Below are 26930 nucleotides of genomic sequence, written 5' to 3'. Positions count from 1 at the left end.
GGATTATAGTCTGGTGTGTCTCGTCCAGTCCTGCCCAGCGTTTGGTTTTCAGCCCTCAGCATTTCTTTGTGTCTTGTTGACCCACCTGTAAATATTCCATATCACTTGGCAACCAGTGACGTGCAGTCAGGGTAGGCAGGGTAAGCACTGCCTACCCTGGGCTGATAGGAAAAAATGAAATCATTCCATTTTAATAATTAGTTTATCTAATTTTTTTTCAGTTGCTTTATTGTTATTATTTTATATATAATTTTTCAAATTTTAATTTCCGATATAATACTATATATAGTACCTTTCAGTTTGAAAGTGACGGCATTTAGTGCTTTTCACAGCCTAGTAAAAATGACTCAACACAGACTCCTCCTGGCCAAGCAGAGAAGCTGCACAAGTAACTTCCCCTTGCACTGTGTTACAGTGAAGGCCACACCCTCTCCTGAAGGCACAGTGCTGCTCTGCCTTTATCTGTCATATCGTCGCAATGATTTGTGTTCGCGCAGGCGCAGTCGGTTTCACCATCGTGTAACCGGCTGGTTAGTGGTGATGCCTCACAGCTGTGGCAGGAACCAACGACCAGCTGGGTTGTGTTGGGGGAGGGAATAAATTCGGTGAGCGCACGCTTCCTCCCCCTTGGCACTTCTTTGTGGGAGCAGGTATGTGGCACAGGCGTGTCCTCTGGCTCGGCGTTGGCATATATTAATATTTTTTATTTTGTTTCTTTTTAGGTTCCAGTGTGCGGGTCGGGGCAGCCGAGTTGCCTCTGTTGCCTTGTTTTGTCTTGTTTTATTTTGTTTTTCTTTTTGTTTATTGCCCTTTTTTCCTTTCTTCTGTTTTTTTCGACTCTGCCCCAGCTGGGTCAGTGTGTTAGCTGGTTGGATTGTTAGGTTGATTTAATTTGGTCTTGGTTGTCTTCTTTGTGTGATTTCTTGTAGGAAACACCAGGCAAGGCTCAGGAACAGACCTGGGGGGTGTGCGTTGCTCAGCCGCGTTTTAATCAAGTTGTGTGTCATTGCTTCTCACCGTATTTATCTTTAAGGTGGCAAATGTTGTCTGGTTCTGTGTCCACTGGAGTAAAAATAAAGTATGTACTTTTTACCCTCTACATAACTGCCTCGACTTCCATTTCTGAGCTGTTCTACATTTCTCTCGGTTACACTTTTGGCGTTGTCGGCAGGATCAGCTCAAAATTAGAGGCGTGTGGAGTTTTATTTAGTGTTTGTGGACGTGTGGTATTTTACGGTTGCACTGTTTGTGGTTACGAGCAGGCAGTTGCTGTAAGCAGAGCATAGTATAGGTAGTTTTTTTTTTTCTTTTCTCGTGTTTTTTTCTCTTTCTCTCTTTTTTTTCTTCATTTTTTTTTTTTTTTTTTTCAAACAAGGCAACAGTTGGCGCAGTGTGGGACTTGCTGCTGGTCCTGGGTGGCTGCTGACTGAAAACCTGGGTGGCTGCTGCTGAGTTGTTCCACGACCATGGCGGAGGAGCTGCAGGACCTCAGAGAGCAAGTGCGACAGCTGCGAGAGGATAAGAGGCGACTCCAGGAGGAGGTCGCGGCGCGGGCAGGAGCACAGCCGGGTCCGAGTGCCCCCAGGACAATGATGAACACTGCCCCCCCGAACGCATCATCTACCTCCCACGAGAGAGGAAGTGCCCTATGTTTCGGGGTACTCATGGTATTGGGGTAGATGAGTGGGTGGATGAGGTACAGGCCAGTATAAGGGCAAGACACCTGGGTCCTGATGATCAGGCCAGTTTCATTTTTGATCATTTGGAGAGTGAAGCCAGGGATGAAATCAAGTACAGGCCACGTGCAGACCGTGATGACCCAGAGCGAGTTTTAACTATTTTGAAGGATCTTTATGGGTGCCCGAAGTCTTACGTGTCTCTGCAGGAGGATTTCTTTTCCAGGAGGCAGTTGGAGGGGGAATCACTGCAAGAATTTTCTCATGCCTTACACTGCTTAATGGAGAAAGTTGTCGCTAGCGCCCCAAATAGAATGACTAACTCCGACATTCTGCTGCGTGATCAGTTTGTGGAGAATGTCAAAAATTCTGATCTTTGCAGGGAACTGAAGAGGTTGGTACGCAGCGATTCTTCATTGTCCCTACTGGATGTACGCGCTGAGGCCATTAGATGGGAACGTGAGGGCAGCCCAGTGAATAGTAAAAGTAGCTCTGTTTCCCCTTTTTGTGGTGTCCAAAGCTCTAGTGTTCAGCGTAACCGAGATGGCCCACCGAGCAGCTCCACTGCTGAACAACTTGCAGCTTTGACCATCTTGGTGCATAAGCAGCAGGAGCAACTTAACCAGCTCACCGAGGCCATTAAGGCAATGCAGGCACCCCTGGGCCCCAGGCAGAGTCGCTCGAGTAACATTATTTGTAGACGGTGTCAGCAAGCAGGCCATTATGCCCGTGAGTGTGATAATGCCCGTGTTTCATCTGGCCCTGCTAATCCCCTTCACATTGCCAGAACTCAAGCTGTTGCTGTGGCTTCTCAGTCAACGGAAAACTAGAGCCGCCTAGTGTGCAGAGCCAAACACTAGGTGGGGAATTGGCAGGCTCTGCAGACCCTAGCCAAGCAGATGAGGCGCTGGTGGCCCGGTTAATTGCCCCTTGCCCCCAAGTGGACATTAAATTGGCAGGGGTTGAGGTTAGGTGTGTGTTAGACACAGGGTCTATGGTATCCACCATTAGAGAGAGCTTCTTCCGAAAACACTTCAGGGATAAGTTGAAGTCTTGCCACTGGTTACAACTTCGAGCTGCTAATGGTTTGGGGATACCTTATGTAGGCTACATGGAACCTGATGTTGAGGTGTTCAGCAACTTGATTCCTAGACGAGGTGTATTAGTGGTGAGGGACCCCCCAGAGCAGGCCACCCCATCTGAGGCTCCAGGGATTTTGGGAATGAACATTATTAAAGCCTGTTATGATGTTCTCTTCGCGGAGCATGGTCCTGCATTGTTTAACGTTCCTGGTGCATCCGGCGTCCCAGAGGCATGGTTGAGAGCCCTCCAGTTCTGCCAGCAGGCAGATACCAAGACCCCTAGTCCCCAGGCAGGGTTAGCAAGGCTTAGAGGAAGGAGGTCAGTGTGGGTACCTGGGGGTACTACCAAGGTGGTTGCCGTTACTTGTTCAGCACAGTTGGGGTCTTCTGGGTCGGTCTTGGTGGAGCCCCTCACCTCGGAACATGGGCTCCCAGAGGGGCTGTTGGTTTCCCCGGCACTGGTCAAGGTTATCAGGGGCACTGTTTACATCCCGGTGGTTAATGTTGGTGTTACATCAGCGGTGCTTCACCCTCGTCAACCCGTAGGGCTTCTGTCGCAAACAGAGGTTGCAGGTCTGCCACAGGGGGTTAGTGAAGTCAGGCCTAGACTGCCACGGGGAGTTGCCACAGTGAACTCTCAGGTTCAGGGGAGTAGCTCAGTGCAGGAACAAATCAGGGCTCTGGATTTGTCTGTTCTTTCAGAGGTGGAGCAGCATAAAGTGAGGGCTCTGTTGCTGAGTCATGAGCCGGTGTTTTCTGCATACGATGGTGACCTCGGCTGTACCGACCTAATCACGCATGACATTCCGCTCCTTGATGATGTCCCGGTGCGGCAGAGTTATAGGCGTATTCCTCCGTCCGAGTATGACACCGTTAAAGCCCACATTCACCAGCTGTTAGAAACCCAGGTGATAAGGGAGAGCTGTAGTCCGTATGCTTCCCCTATTGTGCTGGTGAAGAAAAAGGATGGGACTCTGCGTCTTTGTGTGGACTATCGGCAGTTAAACCGGAAGACCAGGAAGGATGCCTTTCCACTCCCTCGCATTGAGGAGTCCTTGGATGCACTATCGGGGGCAAAATGGTTTTCTACAATGGACTTGGCCAGCGGCTACAACCAGGTACCAGTGACAGAGGGTGACAAAGCAAAGACTGCTTTTTGCACCCCATTTGGCTTGTTTGAATTTAACCGAATGCCATTTGGGTTGTGCAATGCACCAGGAACCTTTCAACGGCTGATGGAGAGGATGTTCGGGGTGCAGCACTGTCAGTCGTTACTGTTATACCTGGACGACATCATTGTCTTCTCCTCCTGTGTTGATGAGCACTTAAGCCGCTTGGACTCTGTTTTGAATCGCCTGCAGCAGGAAGGACTGAAAGTTAAGCTGCAGAAGTGTTTTTTCTTTCAGAAGCAGGTTCGGTACTTGGGCCATTTTATCTCCCAGGAGGGAGTTTGCACAGATCCAAGCAAGATCTCTGCTGTTGCTGACTGGCCGCATCCAACCAACGTTTCGGAGCTCAGATCTTTCCTTGGTTTCGCCAGCTACTACCGACGTCTTGTGGAGGGTTTTGCAACGCTGGCTGCTCCCCTGTATCGGTTGGTTTCTGAATCAGCTGGAACAAAGAAACGGAGGGGACAAGGCCAGGGTTTGGAGGCTGGCTGGACCAAGGGTTGTGAGGAAAGTTTCCAGAAGTTGAAGTCCTGCCTGGTAAGCGCCCCCACCTTGGCATTTGCTGACTTTTCTCTCCCCTTCATCCTTGAGGTCGATGCCAGCCATATGGGTCTAGGTGCGGTGCTGTCACAGGAGCAGGATGGCAAAGTGAGACCTGTCGCCTATGCCAGCCGAAGTTTGCACCCAGCCGAGAGGAACTATAGCTCCATGAAATTGGAATTCCTGGCCATGAAGTGGGCGATTACAGAGAAGTTCAGGGAATATCTGTGGGGCCAGACATGTGTAGTTTGGACAGATAACAATCCCTTGAGCCACCTAGAGACCGCCAAGTTGGGTGCCACGGAGCAGCGATGGGTTGCTGAGTTGTCTGCTTTCAACTACAGTGTCCGCTATCGTCCAGGCCGCATCAACAAGAATGCAGATGCCCTTTCCAGGCAGGCCATGGTTGACACCCCCGACAGGCTCGGGTGGGTCCTCCCGGGTACAGCGGTGCCTGACGTCCTGCGGAAGTGGACAAAGCGGGGGAAGCAGCAGGTTGCAGTGCAGTCTGAAGTGACCGTCCTTCCCTCTCGTACCCCAGCAGATCTGCAGGTTCTTCAGCAGTCAGACCCCACCATTGGAGCCTTCCTCCACTTCTGGCGCCAGCGGAGGGAGCCCAGCCAGTCCGAGAAGCAGGAACTGAGCCCTCAGGTGCGGGGGCTGGCCCGTCAGTGGGGTCGAATTGTGGAGGCTGGAGGTCTCCTGTATCGTCGGCTGTTTCGTCCGGATGGTGGGGAGGAGGTTCATCAGCTTCTTCTGCCGGAGAGCCTCAAAGAGGAAGTGTTGATGCAGCTTCATCAGAACCACGGGCATCAAGGCATTGAGTGGACCACCGAGTTGGTGAGGCAGAGGTGCTACTGGCCGGGGATGGGCCACGAGGTGAAGGAGTGGTGTCAGCGTTGTGAGCGGTGTGCCCTTGCTAAATGCACACAGCCGAGGGTCAGAGCACCCATGGGTCATCTACTAGCTGCTAAACCCAACCAAGTGCTGGCCATTGACTTCACTCTACTGGAGCCATCCCGAGATGGAAAAGAGCTTGTGCTGGTGATGACCGATGTCTTTTCCAAGTTCACTCAGGCGATACCAACTCGAGACCAGAGGGCAGCGACGGTGGGGGACGTTCTGGTGAAGGAATGGTTTTACCGTTACGGAGTTCCAGCCCGCATTCACTCTGACCAGGGGAGGAATTTTGAGAGTGCCTTGGTTGAGCAGCTGTGTGCGTTGTACGGAGTGAAGAAGACCCGAACTACACCCTATCATCCACAGGGAAATGGTCAGTGCGAAAAGTTTAACCGAACGTTGCATAACCTTTTGCGCACCCTCCCTCCAGATCAGAAGTGCCACTGGCCCAAGCATCTCCCCCAGCTGGTCTTCAACTACAACTGTACTGCTCACCAGTCGACGGGTGAGTCCCCACATTCCCTCATGTTTGGCCAGGAGCCTAACTTACCGGTGGACTTCTGCTTGGTCATCTTCCTGAGCCCTCTGAGGGAAGAGTGTGTGACTGGGTGGCGGAGCATCGCCAGCGGTTGGACGTGGCATTCAGGACTGCCAAGGACCAGATGCGGGCAGCAGCCAAGCGGCGAAAGGAGAGACACGACCAAAGGGTGTTGGATCAGCCATTGGCAGCAGGCCAAAGGGTGTATCTGCGGGACCATACAGCTCGTGACCGTAGCAAGATCCATGATGCTTGGGGGTCCACCGTCTTTGAGGTGGTGAAGCCGCCGGAGCCAGGCGGGGTGGTGTATTCGGTCGCCCCAGTTCAGGACCGGTCTCGGGTGAAGCAGGTGCACCGGACAATGTTGAAGCCGGCCCTGCCTTGTTCACCTGTGCAGATGCGGTCCAAGTTCCTGCAGTCACCGGAAGTGGCATCAAGGTCGCAAAGTGAGGAGGAGGATGATGTGGACGATGGAGTATGGGTGGTGTTACCGGCACCCACAGGTGATCAGTCCACCCCAGCTCACTCAGCACCCGCACGACAAGCGCTCCTGGAGCAGCAGCCTGAGGTGGGGACAGCCACATCCCGCCCTCACACCCTGAGGGACCCTTGTGCTAACCCAGTTGTGCCACGCAGAACGACCAGGACAACAGCAGGGCAGCATTCAAATGTGCATCGTCTTCCACGGACAGTGCTGGGGGAAGCATGTCGGGCTACGGCCTCCCAGGTAATGGGTTCTGGCAGTTTAGATGCAGGCATTTTTCGCCCCTGGACTTAGTGTTATTTTATCAGCGGGCCGCTGATAAAACTTGGGGGGGGTGAGTGTAACCGGCTGGTTAGTGGTGATGCCTCACAGCTGTGGCAGGAACCAACGACCAGCTGGGTTGTGTTGGGGGAGGGAATAAATTCGGTGAGCGCACGCTTCCTCCCCCTTGGCACTTCTCTGTGGGAGCAGGTATGTGGCACAGGCGTGTCCTCTGGCTCGGCATTGGCATATATTAATATTTTCTATTTTGTTTCTTTTTAGGTTCCAGTGTGCGGGTCGGGGCAGCCGAGTTGCCTCTGTTGCCTTGTTTTGTCTTGTTTTATTTTGTTTTTCTTTTTGTTTATTGCCCTTTTTTCCTTTCTTCTGTTTTTTTCGACTCTGCCCCAGCTGGGTCAGTGTGTTAGCTGGTTGGATTGTTAGGTTGATTTAATTTGGTCTTGGTTGTCTTCTTTGTGTGATTCCTTGTAGGAAACACCAGGCAAGGCTCAGGAACAGACCTGGGGGGTGTGCGTTGCTCAGCCGCGTTTTAATCAAGTTGTGTGTTGTTGCTTCTCACCGTATTTATCTTTAAGGTGGCAAATGTTGTCTGGTTCTGTGTCCACTGGAGTAACAATAAAGTATGTACTTTTTACCCTCTACATAACTGCCTCGACTTCCATTTCTGAGCTGTTCTACATTTCTCTCAGTTACAATCGAAAAATCATGTACGCAAAAAGGCAGATCTCTACGCTGCCTTTTTTACTTTGTTACTCTGCTATGCCAATGCAACGTATGGGTTCCTGCGTTCATTCGTGTTTAAACTTAAAATATGTATATTAAAGTGAGTAATCTGTTCAGGTCTAATGAGACTTAAATATAGTACTACACCCTGATGCTCTGACAGCTGATTTTGAATAATCTGGTATTTTGTCCACCAACCACTTTTTTTTTTTTTTTTTTTTTTGGTGGGGGGGATGTGCAGGTTATTATTTTTTTTATTCTTGGTTTATTTTAAAAAGTAGGATTGGTGTTAGAATAGTGACCAGCGACAAGAGTTACTATATAAAAATAGATGCGTTACAACTTTTATTAATGAGTAATGTCACTACAGAAAAAACAACCATATTGCAAAGTGTGTCATGTGATATGACAGAGATGCAGCCATAGAGACCTGATCATTCAAAGGCAGATTTTAAATGGAAGTATAGACATCAATTGACGTACATCTACCGTCTTTTATTATTCTTTTACAAATTCTATCTGCAGTTACAAATCAAATTTGATTGGTGTCTCATCTCTTAGTACCACCCAGCAGCATTTCCTGTATTTTGTTCAGTAAAGTGACCATTTATCTCATTCATCATAATTTAACATGCATTGCAAAATTCCATGAAGAGGGGATCCAAATTCTTTGACCAACAGTGGCCTCGGGAGGCTTGTCCACAGGTTGTTGCTTAGTTCTCAGTAACCTGAGGGAAGCATACAGACAGTCAAGATACATAACACACACACACACACACCAAAAAAACAAAAAACAATCACAACAGCGGATGTGAAGTTTTTGGCTGATGTTTTGATTTTGTCAAAATGGGCACAATGCATACAGATGCACATCCGTTATGGCAGCACTTCGTATTCCTTGGACCGACAGTCATTTCTTGCCAGTTGTCATTCTTTGGACCAGTGAACATGGGACACCTTCCAACTTTTACGACTGTGGGAAAGAAAACGACATTTATCAAACAAATTTTGTTTTTTGTTTTTGTTTTTTTTTTACTGAAAAACCTGGGTCATGACCAGGCTCGGGGCAAATCGTTCAGGCTCCAGTCCAGCTTGTAGAACAATTTCCTGACTTTTCTGCAGTAAAAAGAGAAAAGCTGAATCGGATCAAATAGGGCTAGCATTTTCAAAGTTGTCAACCGTACTGTGTGGTAAAACATACAAATACACACATTTTAAAAAAAGAAACACCGAATAAACAAGTACATAAAGCACAACTGGAAGTTTTCCACCATTCTTAGCAGAAACTGGGTTGGAGTGCACAATGGCAAAAAAATAAATAAATAAAAATAAGCACTGCACAAACAGTCCAGTGGACTTTCTCCATGTTGACTGATTGATAAAATCTTCACTCCTGCCTGCACAAAACATGCTGCTGTATCTGTACTGAAAGCAAAGCAACAGGCCAGTCAGAGGAGTCTATGTCCTTGTGCCTGAAAAGATAGAGACAACATAGATTAGATGGTAGACGCTGGAGTCTTTTTTATTTGCTGGTTGTAGGTTTTGCCCAAAGAGTGATATAGGACATGGTATTTGGAATTCCTACATACAGGTGAGGTCACTGCAGCACAGTTATGTTGGACCAGCAATTACACTTCATCATTACCTTCTGTTTCATACTGACCGAAAGTGAACACTGCAAACCACAATGAATATTCTCAAAAGTCTCAGTGGAAAGCACTGTGCATGACTTTTGTCATTTTTGAAATTTAATCTCTGCAAGGTTAACAAAATAATGCAATAGGTCAAACAAACAGAAGCAATACCGAGCTGTATGTTATGGTTATTTTATGCGTTAGTATGTGTTGTTCTGTGTGTGACAAATATGACCTGTTTATTGGCTCTATATGTGTTTTTGTTTTGGGACATGGTTTATGACTATCTGTGTTTTCACTCTTAACAACTTCATCAGCATGGATAATATCGGTGCGTTTATGTTTTTTATTCACTTAAAGGGACTCTAAGGAACTTTCAGTTTTCATTCATTTTGGCGGCGCCAGTGGACAAAAGCGGTAGCATTTTGCCTGAACGAATACTACAGTTCCCATGAGGACTAGCGCGTGGCGTCGTAAAATGCTGCTCCCGGTGGCATGCTGTCTCACTGAACTCGCCTACATTTGTTTCCAGTGGCTGTGTGAAGGATGGATAGCGACGAGGTAATGAATCTAATGGTGGCTAAGCAATGTTATATCATGATGCAGAAAATAGACGTTTAACTTTGGTAAACGTAACTTTGTTTTTGTACTGCTTTCCCCCCTCGGAGACCATGCCGTAAAGCAGTCCACACATTTGGAGTTTTTCAGTGTGCAGGGTTCCTACCACCCTCCTCACAGTTGCATAGTCTAAGTGAAAAAAATACTGACGCCCTCAGCCCGTGACAGAGGGGTCATTCAACTAGTTGTAAGTCCATGTATCATCACAAAAGATATTAAAATGTTTTATTAAGGTTGAAAAGTTCCTTAGTGTCGCTTTAAAGGGATACTGGAGGATCCTTAGAGCCAATCAGCGTTGTATGGTTCCTAATGGTAATTGGGCAGTCATAATGCCAATCAATGTGGGAACGCCTTTGCGTGATGACATATCATGTCGAGTCGCCGCCTTTGTGCGCCTTCTGGTTTCGAGCCACGCTTGTGCAGAGCATTGTTTCGGACGTGACATGCAGTGGGAGCGGCTATCATTCAGAAGCGGCTTGCTCCTCCCGTGAACACCTCTGAAGATGGCTTGCCACAAAGAAAGAACATTGTTTGAGATGGCAGAGGATAGAAGAAAGGCCATAGAAAAGAAAGGCAAAACACGTGTTTTACTCGGAGATTCCTTTACGAGATGGCGGACATTCGAAGCACAAAAGGGATTTGGGACTGATCACGACGTGGCGACGTTTCTGGCCAGGTAACATGCTTATTATCCCATTCAGATGTGTTTCTGTTGCATAAACACATAAGACACCACTTTACGAATCGTATTCTTATGTATGATTGGAAGAAGAGTCCGATATGATGACAAATGTGTTTTAATCCTATGCGGAAGGACGATGCTCCAGCTGCGCGGATATAAACAAACTGACATGCGGCTGCCGTGCGCGCTCCCACAGCCCAAATCGGCCGTGTTGTACGAAATCGGCGGAGAATCCTTGAATATGCCTTTAACAATGACTTCGGTTTACTTTACTTTTGGTTGTGTCAAATATCAAAGTCAATTCAGGGAAATTCTACAGAAAATCAAACCAACAATTCCACACGTGGAAAGATCAGAGACAGAGGAATGGAAAACCCCCCTTTTAACATGAAGAGACCTTTGCAGGACCAGACTCAAGTGGTGGATTTCTGCTGCTCTCTTCATGGTGAGGGGTTCGAAGTAGGGCTGAACGATATATCGTTATCATATCGATATCGGGATATGAACATTCAGGACATTAGTTTCTCAAAATCAGCAATATCAAGATTTCCCCTGCTTGCCCTGCATGTAAGCTCGACCATGCACAGGTAGGGCCAGCCAACCACAAACCTCCATTACTGGTTGACAGCTGATGGCAGAGGGCGGTTGCAGAATCTGCACAAACGAGTTTGGTGGTAGTGGCAGTGAGTTCTGATAAATAAAACTGCATTTTTTTTTACATCCTTTTGTATTATGATGTTTTTATTTTTCTAAAAAATGCTTAACTTTCACTGAATCCATTGTAATATATTGTATTGATATCGAGATATCTGGCATGGATATCGAGATATGAAATTTTGCCCATATCGTTCAGCCCTAGTTAGGAGAAAATACAATTGGACTGAGACAGAGCACAAAAAGCAAACAGATTTAAATCTACTTGCTGCAGATGTGATGCAGGCAGGAGACTTGGACCACGAACTTCCAGCTCCACTGTCAGAGATCCTGCAGGGATGTACGAGAGAGAGAGAGAGAAGAAAGAGAGAGAGAGAGAGAGAGAGACAGAGACAGAGACAGAGAGCACAGACTGCAGTGCAGAGGCAACCCACATAGCAGAGATATTTGGCCCACATTTGGCTGGAAGCTGGCACAGTTGGCATTCGGTCGGCACTGGCAGCATGTGAACCAAACATGGCCTAGATGTGGTGGAGGTGGTGCCTTCTTTAAGGTGGGCCAGATGTTCAGTTTAATATGTGGCCCACATGTCAAATAGGAGCGGTGGGCCACAGGTGGCTTTCAGTTGGTACCACTTTAAGGTGGAAAAAAAGATTTGGGCCAGATGCTCAGTTTTTAATTCTTTTTTAATGCATGTTGACATTTCAATAACATCTGCAGACAAATCAAAATCACACTTTTTCCTGGAGACGATTTTGGGCCCATTTACTATCATTAAAACCACTTATTTTCATTCTACTACCATTGTAATAGAGAAGTGTGCAATCCTGTTAATTCCTTTTTCTCATATTTGCAGAGAGACATTATGGGAAAAAATTCACTTATTGAACCACTGGGATAACAGTGTGAGTTGAATAAATTATTTCAACTAAAAAGAGTTTTGGGTGCTCTGCTCTGGTGGCAAGCCCTCGTCCTCCGACAGCCCATGCATGTCCAGACCGATGTCCAGCACGTCATCGTCGTCATGATGGGCCACCAGACCAAAGGGCTGGTCAGCCAGCTCGGAGGACCCAGGGTTGAACCTGGCTGCTTCCTCCACTTGCTCCATATGGTCTGCCCGGCTAGTAGCGGGGACTTCGACCTGGAGCTCCTCCCCCTGGTCATCTCTGACGACATCCACATCTTAGACCTTCAAATCCAGGACATAGGCATTTCAGACCACCACGCAGTCACCCTCAGGATCCCTCTCCCCTCCACCCTCGCCAAACCACAACGCCTCATCTCCTTCAGGAACCTCAGGAAAATTGACTCCACCTCCCTCAATCAACATCTGCAGCTCCTTTCTCCTCCTCCTGGACACGTCAGTCACTGAACTACTACAGTAAAAACCTTCAGGCTTTACTTGACTTTCATGCACCACTAACCAGCCTCAAAACAGCTATCATCAAACCCCTTCTCAAAAAACTCTCTCTCAATCCTGAACCTCTGTCAAATGACAGACCCATTTCCAGTCTCCCCTTCATCGCTACAATCTTTGAAAGAATTGTCTCCATCCAACTCCACATCCACCCCCTCCTCCACTCCACCACCTGGAGGAGATAAAGGCTTGGATGAGTGAAAATTTCTTACAGCTGAACATCTCCAAAATGGAAGCCATTCATATTGGCACTCCTCACCAGCTCTGTTCCTCCATCATTTCCTCTGTCTCCTTTCTTGGCCACAACTTTCCCCTTTCTCCTCCGTTACTAATTTAGGTGTCAGGTTTGACCACCATCTTAGCTTTGATCATCATGTGGCATTACGTGGTTGGAGGTGGGATTTCAATTGAGGGCCTGGGCCCTCATTGGCCACTCGCACCAGCTGGTGATCCATAAAAGTGCCGTTTCTTGGTCTGCCCCTTTGACGTCACGCATCTGCCCGCCTACCGGCGTTTCACTTCCATGTTCTTCGGTGCCTCACGGCAGGTAAGAGGAGCTCCGCTCTTCTTGGGAATTTGTAAAAATCTCTTTCTAATTAGAGCATCTATTTGTAGCACGGACAGTCACGCACACAGACGCGGACCTATGCCTCTCGCGGCACGATCGCTGGTAAGCGTGTTTTTCCATTTGTGGGGTGCAGGGCTCCTGCAGCTAAGTTAGCTTAGCTTTAGCCTAACTTAGCTTCTGTATTGTCATTAGGCAACTGGTGTAGCTCTCGGCTCGAGCCTCTCCCTTTTGAGGAGCTGCATTTCAGCTCAAAAGTGGTAAGGAATGTCTGTTATTGTGGTGGTTGAGCTCCAATATTCCAACCTAATATTTCTTCTCCACTTTTACTTCAGACGTGCTGCTGTTTTGCCCTGCCTCGATCCTCCGCGGCCAATTATCTGTTGCTTGTTGCCTTTGTACTCCGCTGTTGCTGCTTGCTGCTGTGCAGACCTGTCCTGTTGCAGCCTGAACTGCTCGTAACCTCTCCCTGCGCTCAGTGTGGCCGCCGCAAGGACAGCGCCTCGTTCAACTACAGGGAGGGTTTGATGTATGTTGCCGCAGTCTCGCCGAAGGAAGGCTGCGCAATCGGGACACTGTTTATCCCCCCCTTCATTGTGGGAAAACTGAAATTCATTTTTTTCTTTATATAAATTGTAATATTTGTTTTGTTCTTTTCTAGGAGCTGGTGGTGGAGTCAAGTGGTGGTGGTGGTGGATTCCCCCTGGTGGTGGTCGTCCCGTTTAGTTTGTGGTGCACTTCTTTTTTTTGGTTTGCTGTGTTGAGTTTTTGTGTTTTTTTCCCTTAGTTTAAGGTTTCTACCCCCCTTTGGTTCTCCCCCTCCCCAGTCACGGTTAAGCCCCAGCTCCTAGTCCCCTTTTTCACCGTAAGTGTGTGTGTGTGTGTGTGTGTGAGATAAGAAGCTTCATTATTTTAGATTCTTGGCCTTTTAAAAAGAGACTGTTATAATAAAGTATGGTCATAAATATTTTTTTTCTTTCTGTAAATAAAATTTCTTAAAACCAACTGACTAGCCTCCACCTCTCAGTAAAGTTCCGAACCTGTGTGCTTTAAGTTAATTCTCCAGGTGCAATTCCTGGGGTGGCGTTGTTGGCTTTGTTTAGATAGAGAAATTGACAAACTCCATTACCACTCCGCGTCACATTTGGCGTTGTCGGCAGGATTTACTGTGTCGAGGTGGAGGCTTGTTTTGTTGAGTGTGTGCATTGTATTGTTACTGTGTGTCCCAAGCAGCATTAATAATTTTCTTCTGTCTTTTGTTATTGGAAGGGCAAAACAGCAGCCATCACTCTGAGCATCTCATTGTAAAGAGCGTCTGTAGCCATGGAGGAGGAGCTACAGCAGCTAAGGGATTTGGTTGCTCAGCTTCAAGCCGACAATGAGAGGCTGCGCATGGATCGCGCCCCTGCTTCAGCCAGCTCCAGCGCCGGGACCTCGGCAGCCTCTGTTGCTCCTAACCCACCTGCCGCCCCAGTTACGGAAAGGTTAGTTTTTATACCTAGGGACCGTAAATGTCCCATGTTTAGGGGAAGGTCCGGGATCAGCATCGGCGAGTGGGTAGAGGAGGCACAGGCCTGCATGAGGGCTCGGCACCTGTCACCCGCAGAACAGGCATTCTTTTTATTCGATCACTTGGAGGGAGAGGCACGGGATGAGATTAAATACCGTTCTACTACAGAACGAGGGGACCCTGCCCAGATTGTTTCTATCCTCCAAGAGCTTTATGGCTGTACTGAGTCCTACGTTGCGTTGCAGGAGGCCTTCTTCTCCAGGAGACAGCAAGAAGGGGAGACTCTTGTGGAGTTTTCTCTCGCTTTGCTTGGTCTCATGGAGAGGGTTAAACAACAGGCCCCTGGGGATGTTCCAAACGCTGAAGCACTATTGCGCGATCAGTTCATTGAACATGTATTGGATGGTTCTTTGCGTCGCGAATTTAAAAAATATGCGCACCAACACCCGCGGGCAACGATGCTTGAGGTCAGGGGGGAGGCAATGAGATGGGAACTGGAAGGGTTACCAGCTGGTATGCGGGGCCGGAGTAACTCAGTGCCCTCAGCACTTGGCATACAGTACGCTATGCGTAGTGGCCACCAGATGGAGACTACTCCCACACGATCAGAGGTAAGCGAGATGAAAGAACTGCTGAAAAACCAACAGGAACAGTTGGACCTGTTAACTCGGAGCGTTGCGATCTTACAAACCTCTGCTCCGCAGCGCAGTCGCTCACCCCGTCAGGGTCCCATCATATGTCAGCGATGCCAGCAGCCTGGTCATTATGCCAGAGACTGTGATGGCCCTCGGGTTCCCCGCTCTGTGCAGGCCCGCCCCCAGCAGCCGCCGGAAAACTAGCACCCACCGCGCTTCAGAGCCAAAGCTCGGGTGGGGCACATTTGGGCTCAACCAACACCGTTCACGAACTAGTGGACGTCCCCAAATTGATTTCGTCGTGCCCACACGTTGATGTTGATATGGCAGGTGTAAAGGTGCAATGCCTGGTGGACACGGGATCAATGGTTTCCACTATTACGGAGAGTTTCTTTCATGCGCACTTTGAGCCTTGGGGAGAAGAACACTTGAAAGCCTGTCACTGGCTACAGCTAAGAGCGGCCAATGGCCTGGCAATTCCTTATATTGGTTATTTGGAGCTGACGATTGAGCTTTGTGGTTCGGTGATGCCCCACTGTGGAGTGTTAGTCGTTAAAGACCCTCCCAGTGGTACTCCGCAGGTTCCTGGTGTTTTGGGGATGAATGTTCTCCGTAAGTGTTATCTACAGCTCTTTGGACAGTATGGGGCTGCGTTGTTCGATACAGCCCCTGTCACTGAGTCCCCTACCCCGTTGTTGGATGCCTTCCAGAAATGTCATGCCGCTGACGTTCGACCTCTTCGAGAGGACCCAGGTAAAGTCAGGGTCAGAGGGAAAGGGGCAGTCCGGGTTCCAGCAGGTGCAATTAAAATAATACCAGCTACTTGCTCTGAACAGTACTCGGGGACTACTGTCCTGTTTGAACCGCTGGACTCGGGTTTGCCTGCTGGATTGTTGGCCTCGCCGGCCCTGGTTCAGGTGGTTCGAGGAACGGCTTTTGTTCCCGTAGTGAACGTCTGGGACAATGACGTCCTCCTTTATCCCCGTACCTTGGTGGGCACATTGGACACCGTGAATGTAGTTAGTCTCCCTGCCGGTGTAACTGAGCTCCCATCGGTCGCTGTCACGGTTGCTTCTCAGACATCGGCAGCTCCGGCACCTGATCCGATCGACACCTTAAACCTGTCTGCTCTATCCACCTGCGAACAGGAACAGGTGCGGTCCTTGTTGAGGAAGCATATTTCCGTGTTTGCTACTCATGATCAGGATTTAGGGTGTACCAACCTGATCACTCATGACATCCCCCTTCTTGATGAGGTGCCTGTGCGGCAGCGATACCGCCGCATCCCGCCTTCAGAGTATGAACTAGTGAAGGAACACATTAACCAGTTGCTCAGGGCACAGATCATCAGGGAGAGTTCAAGCCCGTACGCGTCCCCTATCGTGTTAGTCCGCAAGAAAGACGGCAGTTTGCGTCTCTGCGTTGACTATCGCCAGCTTAATGCCAAGACACGTAAGGACGCGTTTCCCCTTCCCCGAATCGAAGAGTCCCTTGATTCGCTGAGCGGAGCCTGCTGGTTTTCGACAATGGATTTGGCCAGTGGGTATAATCAAGTTCCAGTTACGGAGGCCGATCGTGCTAAGACAGCTTTTTGCACCCCATTCGGCCTTTTCGAATGGAATCGTATGCCATTTGGGTTATGCAATGCACCCAGCACCTTCCAAAGACTAATGCAAAGAATCTTTGGTGACCAACAGGGCCAGTCGTTGCTCCTTTACCTAGATGACATTGTGGTGTTTTCGTCTAGTATTGAACAGCATCTGGAGAGGCTAGATCAGGTGTTGGGTAGGCTACACAATGAAGGGCTGAAAGTTAAGCTTGCAAAGTGCAGCTTTTTCCAGCGTCAAGTTAGTTACTTGGGCCATGTAATTTCTTGCGAGGGCGTGGCCCCCGACCCTGGGAAAATTGAGGCGGTTGCAAACTGGCCAGTCCCCACCAATGTCTCTGAGCTTCGCTCGTTTCTGGGGTTTGCAAGCTATTACCGACGATTTGTTGATGGATTCGCGAAATTGGCTGCCCCGTTGCACCGCAGGGTTGCTGAACATTCTGGGAAGTCTAAAAAGAAATCCCCTCCGGGCAGTGTTGATTTCTGGGGTGATGACTGCCAGGAAAGCTTTGACGCCCTGAAGGCAAAGCTCATCAGCACCCCGGTCCTCGCGTATGCTGACTTTTCATTGCCCTTCATCTTGGAGGTAGACGCAAGTCACCTCGGCCTGGGGGCGGTGCTCTCTCAAGAGCAGGCAGGCAAGGTGAGACCCATTGCCTATGCGAGTCGTGGTCTCAGGCCCCCTGAGCGCAATATGTCCAACTATAGTTCTATGAAATTAGAACTGTTGGCGCTCAAGTGGGCCATGACAGACAAGTTTAGGGAATACTTGCTTGGTCAAAAGTGTGTTGTCTTCACCGATAATAATCCGTTAAGCCATCTGGCCACTGCAAAACTCGGGGCGGTTGAGCAACGCTGGGCGTCCCAGTTAGCTTGCTTTGATTTTGAGCTGAGATACAGATCAGGAAAGTCTAACAAAAATGCGGATGCCTTGTCCCGTCAACCCCGGCCCACCATCCAGGGTAGTACCCTCGATGTCCCAGGCACCCCTTTGCCCTTGTCGTTGCAGCAAGCGCTGCAAGCTACCAGGCTTCAGGTGACGCAGTCTGTGATGACTGTCTTCCCCGCACTTGCCCCAGCTGACCTTTATGCCTTACAGCAGGCTGATCCTGTTATTCAGGAGATCTGGGGCCTCACCTATAAAACCCTGCGGGAAAATCTGACAATAATGGTGCGTGGGAACGCAACGCAAACTTCTGTCCGCAAAAAAAATTCGGGAGCCAAAAAAAAGTGCGCCGCACAGCTGTTCGCAATTTCCAAGTCACGGTTTCAAATCCTGCGGAGAACGTGTCGGTGGCCGATCACACCCACAATCCCGCCCCAACTCCACCGCTTGGCACCATATATGGGTATGCAAATGAACTCATGAATGAAATTTGGGTATATTAGACGGTGAGGCGCACGCGCGGAGCCTGCAGATAACCGCGGATCAGGCGGATGAAGTGTCGAAAAATTAAGATTTTAATGACATTCGGGCGGGTTGTGTTGAAGCACTCAAATAAAAAAAAAGCAACATTTTAAATCTTATTCCAAACATAAAGAAACGAACGAAAACGATAGAAAACACTTTATGATCAGCCAAATGAGCAAAAGTGTGCATAATCATGGCATTTACAATTTAATCGCACATTCAGCAGAAAACAACGCAGCTTTTCCTTTTCAAGGCGATCAGCGTCTCGCTGCAGAACACAAGTGTGGCCGGCAGGTGAGACGCGCCGCATGCAGGCGGTGGATCTGCTGCTGTGGAGGGCTGAGGTGATGCTGCTGCCGTTATTGGTGAGGTGGAGAGCCGGTCTGCTGTCCTCTCTGGAGGACACAGCAGTGGAGGGACAGACGAAAAATATTGAGTGGGAGCAGGTGACCACAACGTGGTCAGAGCCATCGGGCCACTACTGCTGAAGTGAAAAAAGTGGTCCGACTTGAAGGTGAGTTGTCATAATTCATAGAGTCTCAACATTGCGGAAACACCTTTAAAAAAAAAGGAAAAAAAAAACTTAACATAAAAATGTAGTGGAAATGGTTGCACAATATGATTGTGCGTCCAGGCATTATCAAAATTGTTTTGCCTCTGGAGTCAGCAGGATTTAATGCGCTGCAGCATAGAGGCTGTGAACCCGGGATGATTCGGGGTTCGGACGTCAGATATGGCCATGGCTAAATAGCAAACATTTTTTGTGTCAATTTGCCATTTAATTGTGAACAATTTGAAGTGTGTATCATGAGAAAAATTGTCATACAAGGGACAGTCGGTATTTGTAAGTGCAGAGACAAAGACATTGTACATGTTTATATGTGATGTGTCTGATTGCTCCCTGTGAACTATTTATTTTGTGTTTATTTTAGAAGATGCAGAAAGGAGATGGTACAGGATGTAAACATTCCAAAGCCACTGAACATGACTTCCTCAAAGTGTCTCCCCTCATGTGCTCATCACCACTCACTGTCTGTCTTAAATGTATATTTAAATTATATCGAACTTATGTCTGTTATTTATTTCGTTATATCTGTCTTGGATCTTGGTGTAAATTATGTTTGATTTATATCTGTCGGCTTCTATCTATTATTTAATTAAATGTGTCTTCCGATTTATTTCCGTTATATTTAATTCAACTTAAATAATTAGTTGTGTCGGTCAGTATATTCCTGTTATGCAATTATATCTAATTTTACATACAAACTATATTTAACTTTTCCTTGTATGGTTGGGCTTTGTATTTTTCTACTTTTCTTTCTACGTTTCTTGCCGCTGCAGCCCTGCAGTTTCCCCGTGCGAGACAAATAAAGGCTTTTCAATTCCGTTTCCTTCTGCTTAGTCGTCTCCACGTAGTTTTTCTGAATTGTGCGGTCCCGTACGGCACCTATTTTGTTGGCGGTGAGGACCGCAAAGTCACGCGCATTTTTTCCCTTCGCAAAATGTATATAGGTACCTGCTTTGGCGCAGAGGGGCGGCACCGCAAGGTTTGGGGCTCGTTTTGTGCGCCGCAAGCTTTATAGGTAAGGCCCCTGGACCTTCTGGAAGCAGCAGCGGAAGCCCACTCCAGAGGAGCGGAAAACTCTTTCCCAACCCGCCCTTGTTTTGTTCAGTCAATGGGATCGGCTTGTCGAGTTTGGCCGGTTGTTGTATCGGCAGGTGTTTCGCCCTGATGGTGGTGGGGCCTTGTGTCAAGTGCTCCTGCCCAGGGCTCTGGTTGGGGAGGTCTTAAACCAGGTCCATCAGGAACACGGGCACCAAGGAGTGGAGAGGACTTTAGCTTTGTTGCGTTCCCGCTGTTATTGGCCGAGTATGACCCGTGAGGTCACCGAGTGGTGTAGGACTTGCGAACGGTGTCAGTTCAGTAAGGACAACAACCCCACTGCCCCTGCTTTTCTGGGCCATTTACTGGCTTCGAAGCCAAACGAGATCTTGGCGGTCGACTTTACCTTGCTGGAACCAACCCCAGCAGGCTTGGAGAATGTTCTGGTAATGACGGATGTCTTCAGCAAGTACACCTTGGCGGTCCCAACCCGCAACCAGCTGGCCTCCACCGTGGCACAGGTCCTGGTTACAGAGTGGTTCGCAAAGTTTGGCGTCCCTGCACGCCTCCATTCTGACCAGGGCCGTAACTTTGAGAGTGCACTCATCCAGCAGTTGTGCAACATGTATGGGATTGTGAAGTCTCGCACTACGCTGTATCATCCTGCTGGCAATGGCCAGTGCGAACGTTTCAACCGGACGCTTCATAATTTGCTGCATGCACTGCCCACGTCCCGTAAGAGGGACTGGTGTTCATGCCTGCCTCAGGTGCTCTACGCGTATAATACGACTCCTCACCAGTCAACAGGCGAGTCGCCATTTTTCCTAATGTTTGGGCAGGAACCACGTCTTCCGATTGACTTCCTGCTGGGTCAAGTGCCAGACCCGGTGGAGGGAAGCATTCATGAGTGGGTGCGGGAGCACCAAGCTCGCCTTCAAATGGCCTTTGACGGAGCACAAGAGAAGTTGCGTTTAGCTGCCGCCCGCAGAAAGGCCAACCATGATCAGCATGTGCGAGAAGCCCCTCTTAAGGAGGGCCAGCTTGTGCTGTTGCGCAACTACGGCATCAGAGGCCGTCAAAAGACCCATGACCTGTGGTGTCCGGAGACCCATGTGGTTGTTCAAATCCCATCTGAGGATGGGACCGTGTACGCTGTGGCCCCAGTGGGTCAAGAGAACAAAGTTAAAAAGGTGCATCGTTCTCTGCTGAAGGCCCTGGTTTGCGACAAAGCACCAGCTTCAGCTCCGGTCGTATGCCCCTCAATCTTGCCCGCAGTTCCCGTAGTGGAGGATGAACCCCCTCTTGAGGGTGATTTGTTTTTGAGATTGCAGGCTCCACAGCCAACAGCTTCGGGTCCATCATCCCCGCCGGTCACTGTTGCTCCACCACCTGTTCAGGTGAGGCCGGAACCATCAGAGGGTGGCCCGAGTACCTCCTCTGCAGCGCCACCACTGGTGGAAGATCCTGCTGACAATCCTGCTCCTTCTGGCGGATCATTGCGTAGGTCTACACGGCCAACTGCTGGTCAACACCAAAATCCCTTTAATCTCCCGAGGCCGGTCGTCCGACCACCATCACGTCAGGGCTTGTAAGCTCCTTTTCGTTGCTCGGAGGCATCGCCGGGCCGCCGATGCAAAATGGGGGGGATGGATGTGGCATTACGTGGTTGGAGGTGGGATTTCAATTGAGGGCCTGGGCCCTCATTGGCCACTCACACCAGCTGGTGATCCATAAAAGTGCCGTTTCTTGGTCTGCCCCTTTGACGTCACGCATCTGCCCGCCTACCGGCATTTCACTTCCGTGTTCTTCGGTGCCTCACGGCAGGTAAGAGGAGCTCCGCTCTTCTTGGGAATTTGTAAAAATCTCTTTCTAATTAGAGCATCTATTTGTAGCACGGACAGTCACGCACACAGACGCGGACCTATGCCTCTCGCGGCACGATCGCTGGTAAGCGTGTTTTTCCATTTGTGGGGTGCAGGGCTCCTGCAGCTAAGTTAGCTTAGCTTTAGCCTAACTTAGCTTCTGTATTGTCATTAGGCAACCGGTGTAGCTCTCGGCTCGAGCCTCTCCCTTTTGAGGAGCTGCATTTCAGCTCAAAAGTGGTAAGGAATGTCTGTTATTGTGGTGGTTGAGCTCCAATATTCCAACCTAATATTTCTTCTCCACTTTTACTTCAGACGTGCTGCTGTTTTGCCCTGCCTCGATCCTCCGCGGCCAATTATCTGTTGCTTGTTGCCTTTGTACTCCGCTGTTGCTGCTTGCTGCTGTGCAGACCTGTCCTGTCGCAGCCTGAACTGCTCGTAACCTCTCCCTGCGCTCAGTGTGGCCGCCGCAAGGACAGCGCCTCGTTCAACTACAGGGAGGGTTTGATGTATGTTGCCGCAGTCTCGCCGAAGGAAGGCTGCGCAATCGGGACACTGTTTATCCCCCCCTTCATTGTGGGAAAACTGAAATTCATTTTTTTCTTTATATAAATTGTAATATTTGTTTTGTTCTTTTCTAGGAGCTGGTGGTGGAGTCAAGTGGTGGTGGTGGTGGATTCCCCCTGGTGGTGGTCGTCCCGTTTAGTTTGTGGTGCACTTCTTTTTTTTGGTTTGCTGTGTTGAGTTTTTGTGTTTTTTTCCCTTAGTTTAAGGTTTCTACCCCCCTTTGGTTCTCCCCCTCCCCAGTCACGGTTAAGCCCCAGCTCCTAGTCCCCTTTTTCACCGTAAGTGTGTGTGTGTGTGTGTGTGTGAGATAAGAAGCTTCATTATTTTAGATTCTTGGCCTTTTAAAAAGAGACTGTTATAATAAAGTATGGTCATAAATATTTTTTTTCTTTCTGTAAATAAAATTTCTTAAAACCAACTGACTAGCCTCCGCCTCTCAGTAAAGTTCCGAACCTGTGTGCTTTAAGTTAATTCTCCAGGTGCAATTCCTGGGGTGGCGTTGTTGGCTTTGTTTAGACAGAGAAATTGACAAACTCCATTACCACTCCGCGTCACAATCATATATCTCACATCTGCAAAACCACCTCCTTTCACCTCCATAACATTGCCAAACTCCAGCCATCTCTCTCCCGTCCAGCTGCAGAGAGGCTCATCCATGTCTTTGTCTCCTCCAGACTGAACTCCTGTAACGCACTCCTCATCAGGATCCCTGGCAAGAGCCTCCAAAGCTTTCAGCATGTTCAGAACAGCGCTGCCCGGGTCCTGATGAGGGTGCATAAAGACATCATCCCCACCCTTCGCTCTCTGCACTGGCTTCCTGTTCACCTTCACATTCACTTCAAAATTCTTCTTCACACCCATCACTGTCTGCACGGTGCAGCCCCTACCTGCTGTATCTCACTCAGCCACTCAACAAAAATGTAAATGCGACACTTTTGTTTTTGCTCCCATTTTTCATGAGATGGACTTAAAGATCTAAAATCCATTCCAGATACACAATACTCCCATTTCTTTCAAACATTGTTCCAAAACTGTCTCAATGTATGATAGTAGGGATGTGCGAGTACCGATACCAGGTATCGGTATCGGGCCGATACTGGCCTTATTTCAAGGTATCGGGTACTCGTGAAGGCTACCGATCCCAGCCGCCGATACTCACGGCAAGAAAACCCCACGCGTAGTAAGCCCTCCTCACCAGCAGTTGGCGGTAGTGCAACCAAATGGGATGCAAGCTGCCGACAAACATGAAAGAGGAAGAGGCTCCTCTCTGGAGTCGCTGACAGGCGCAGGGCTACACTGCAGCGGGCTGACTTCTCCATGAGTCTCATCCAGAGCAGAGACAACACGAATGAATCCAGAACGGCTGCTCGTCTCACCAGAACTCCGCCGGTGTGGAAATTCTGTTATATAAGTGAAAACGAGCCGAGCTTTGCAGAATGCTAACTCTGCAATGCTAAAATTGCTAAAGGAGGTGCGCGATGTTGTTCATTTACCACTAGTAATTTGTTTAAACACCTCAGGGCGAAGCTTGTGGACGAGAGTCTGACGCTGTTGTGCTGGAAAAATGAAAACTCCGGCAGCAACTCGACGGCAAACTCTGCAGAGGACCGAGAAACTGAAGAGCAGAGATCCGAGAGCAGCACAAATAACACAAACTTTAAACTCAGGGGTTTTTCTATCTTTGACTTTAGTTCATAAAAAAAATCATTCAAATTAGTACATTTAAAAACCTTAGTTTATGTAAAGTGTAAAACTCAGAGAAATTGTTTTATCTTGCACTTAATTTTATTTAAATAAGTGCAAACTCAGTTGCTTGTTTTATTTTTCAGACTACTATTTTGGACTTAAACGTAGTGGCTGGGCTGCCTTTTTATTGGGAATAAAATTCATTTTCAAAAAAAATAATCTCATTGCATTATTTTAAATTTTATGTATATAAAGTATCGGTATGCAAGTATCGGTATCGGTGAGTACTGAAGATGAAGTACTCGTACTTGGTATCGGTCTGAAAAAAAGTGGTATCGCACATCCCTATATGATAGTGAGCACTTCTGCTTTGCTGAGATTATCCATCCCACCTCACAGGTGTGCCACATCAAGATGCTCATCAGACACCATGATTAGTGCACAGGTGTGCAAGACTGTCCACAATAAAAGGCCACCCTGTGACCACCATTTGCCTCATGCAGTGCAACACATCTTCTTCGCATAGAGTTTATCAGATTGGCAATTGTGGCCTGTGGAATGTTGGTCCACTCCTCTTCCGAGGCTGTGCAAAGTTGAAGCGAACACCTCTCCAACGTGCCAGATGCCATCGAATGTGATGCATTTGCCCACTCAAGTCTGTTACGGCGACGATCTGGAGTCAGGTTAAGACCCCGATGAAGACGACGAGCATGCAGTTGTCAATCAAACTCTGACACTCAGTGCCTTCATTTGGTGACTGTCAAAACCAGATGGCAGATGCTAACAGCTCCATGTTAGTGGATAAGACATGCTAACAACTCCATGTTAGTGGATGACAGATGCTAACAGCTCCATGTTAGTGGATTGGACATGCTGCCAAGTCCATGTTAGAAGATGAGAGATGCTAACAGCTACGTGTTGATGGATGAAGATGCTAACAGCTACATGTTAGTGGATGGGAGATGCTAACAGCTCCATGCTAGTGGATGGGAGATGCTAACAGCTCCATGTTAGTGGATGGGACATGCTAACAGCTCCATGTTAGTGGATGGGACATGCTAACAGCTATATGTTAGTGGATGGGAGATCAATCAATCAATCAATCAATCAGTTTATTTTTGTATAGCCCAATATCACAACAACAGTTGCCTCAGAGGGCTTCAAGATTTTACATTGGTCGGTAAAGTAAAAACAGTGAATAAGCATAATGGTAATATGTCAATATTTACAGTAACGAGACAGAACGAAGCAACCACCGCCTTCGACCCTCACATCCGGCAAGAAAAAACTCCAAAAACCCAGTGGGAAAAGAAGAAATCTTGGGGAGAACCACAGTATGGAGGGATCCCTCTCCCAGGGACGGACAGCTTTGGCAACAGCTAGCATGTGACAATAAGAAGTAAAGCCTAGGACAATGTTGAGTACAGTCCGTTGGACGGTCCAGCACAAGAACCACGTTTAGTTTGGTTTAGTTTAATTTAGTTTAGTTTAGTTTAGTTTAGTTTAGTTTAGTTTGGTTTGGTTTACTGTAGTTTGGTTTGGTTTACTTTAGTTTGGTTTGGTTTGGTTTGTTTTAGTTTAGTTTAGTTTAGTTTAGTTTAGAATCCCTAGCTGACCTGATCATAGGCTGCATCGAAGAGAAACGTCTTGAGCCTAACCTTAAATGTGGAGACTGTGTCTGCCTCTTTGACACCACTTGGAAGCTGGTTCCATAAAAATGGTGCCTGATAGCTAAAGGCTCTTCCACCTAGTGTCCATTTAGAGACTCTAGGAGTCACCAGTAACCCTGCATTTTGAGAGCGAAGTGCTCTGATTGGTTGATAAGGCGTTAAAGCATCTTGGAGATAGGTTGGAGCCATCCCATTTAGGATTTTGTAAGTGAGGAGAAGGATTTTCAATCTAACTCTAAACTCGACTGGAAGCCAGTGAAGAGATTTTAGAACGGGAGTAATGTGTTCACGTCTTCTAGTTCCAGTTAATAATCTGGCGGCCGCATTTTGAACCAACTGAAAGTTTTTTAATACATTTTTTTGGCAGGCTGCAAGAAGGGAGTTGCAGTAGTCTAATCTAGTAGAAACAAATGCATGGATGAGTTTTTCTGCATCGCTTCTAGGTAGAATGTTTCTTATTTTAGCTATGTTGCGCAAGTGGAAATATGCTGTTTTACAAGCCAGGTTGATGTGTGCTTTAAATGAGATATCCTGATCAAATAAGACCCCGAGGTTCCTCACAGTAGAGGAGGAGGATAACCTGACGTTATCTAAGGTGATAATCTGTTTGGATAGACACTCTCTCAGTTTATGGGGGCCTAGTATAATGACCTCTGTTTTGCCAGGATTCAGACGGAGATAGTTCGTAGTCATCCAGGTTTTAATTTCTCTGATGCAGTCACTGAGTCTGTCTATTTGATTAGTTTGATCAGGTTTCATAGATAAATACAGTTGTGTGTCATCTGCATAGCAATGAAAATTGATATCGTGACTTCTAATTATGTTCCCGAAAGGAAGCATATATAACAGAAATAAAATTGGCCCGAGCACGGACCCTTGAGGAACCCCATAACTGACCTGGGAGCACGGTGAGGACTGTTGGTTAACGTGAACAAATTGGTACCTATTAGATAAATAGGATTTGAACCAGCAGGGGGCTTTTCCTCTGATGCCAACCTCACATTCTAACCTCTGCAGGAGAATATTGTGGTCGATTGTATCAAAAGCTGCACTGAGGTCTAGGAGAACCAGGATTGAGACTAGACCTGCGTCAGCCGCCAACAGCAAGTCATTAGTGACTTTAACTAACACAGTCTCAGTGCTGTGATAAGCTCTATATCCTGACTGAAATTTCTCAAATAAACTATTGTCCTGTAGGTGGCAGTAAAGCTGTTTAACCACAACTTTTTCCAGGACTTTTGAAATAAAAGGCAGATTTGATATTGGTCTGTAGTTAGCTAGAATATCAGGATCGAGATTAGGTTTTTTCAGCAGTGGTTTGATTACTGCGAATTTAAATGACTGTGGCACATAGCCAATTTCTAGAGACGTATTTATTATAGTTATGATCGTATTTAAGATAACTGGAAGAATATCTTT

At 47.9% G+C, this 26930-nt stretch overlaps 1 protein-coding gene across 1 annotated transcript; it reads left to right on the top strand.

Annotated features, from left to right (window-relative positions):
* Window positions 1–1466: 1466 nt before the first annotated feature.
* Window positions 1467–22419, top strand: LOC115408654 (uncharacterized). The gene is given in 12 exon segments (XM_030119506.1): window positions 1467–1569; window positions 3131–5926; window positions 5929–6473; window positions 11962–12339; window positions 13441–13490; window positions 15817–15859; window positions 16378–16558; window positions 16829–17583; window positions 20308–20943; window positions 21058–21123; window positions 22048–22097; window positions 22356–22419. Coding segments are annotated over 12 exon segments (5667 nt in total).
* Window positions 22420–26930: the final 4511 nt, after the last annotated feature.

This window comes from Salarias fasciatus, chromosome 20 (genome assembly GCF_902148845.1).
Source record: "Salarias fasciatus chromosome 20, fSalaFa1.1, whole genome shotgun sequence".
Classification (NCBI taxonomy): domain Eukaryota; kingdom Metazoa; phylum Chordata; class Actinopteri; order Blenniiformes; family Blenniidae; genus Salarias; species Salarias fasciatus.
Note: the sequence above shows the minus strand (reverse complement) of the source record. Positions and strands in the feature narration are given on the sequence as shown.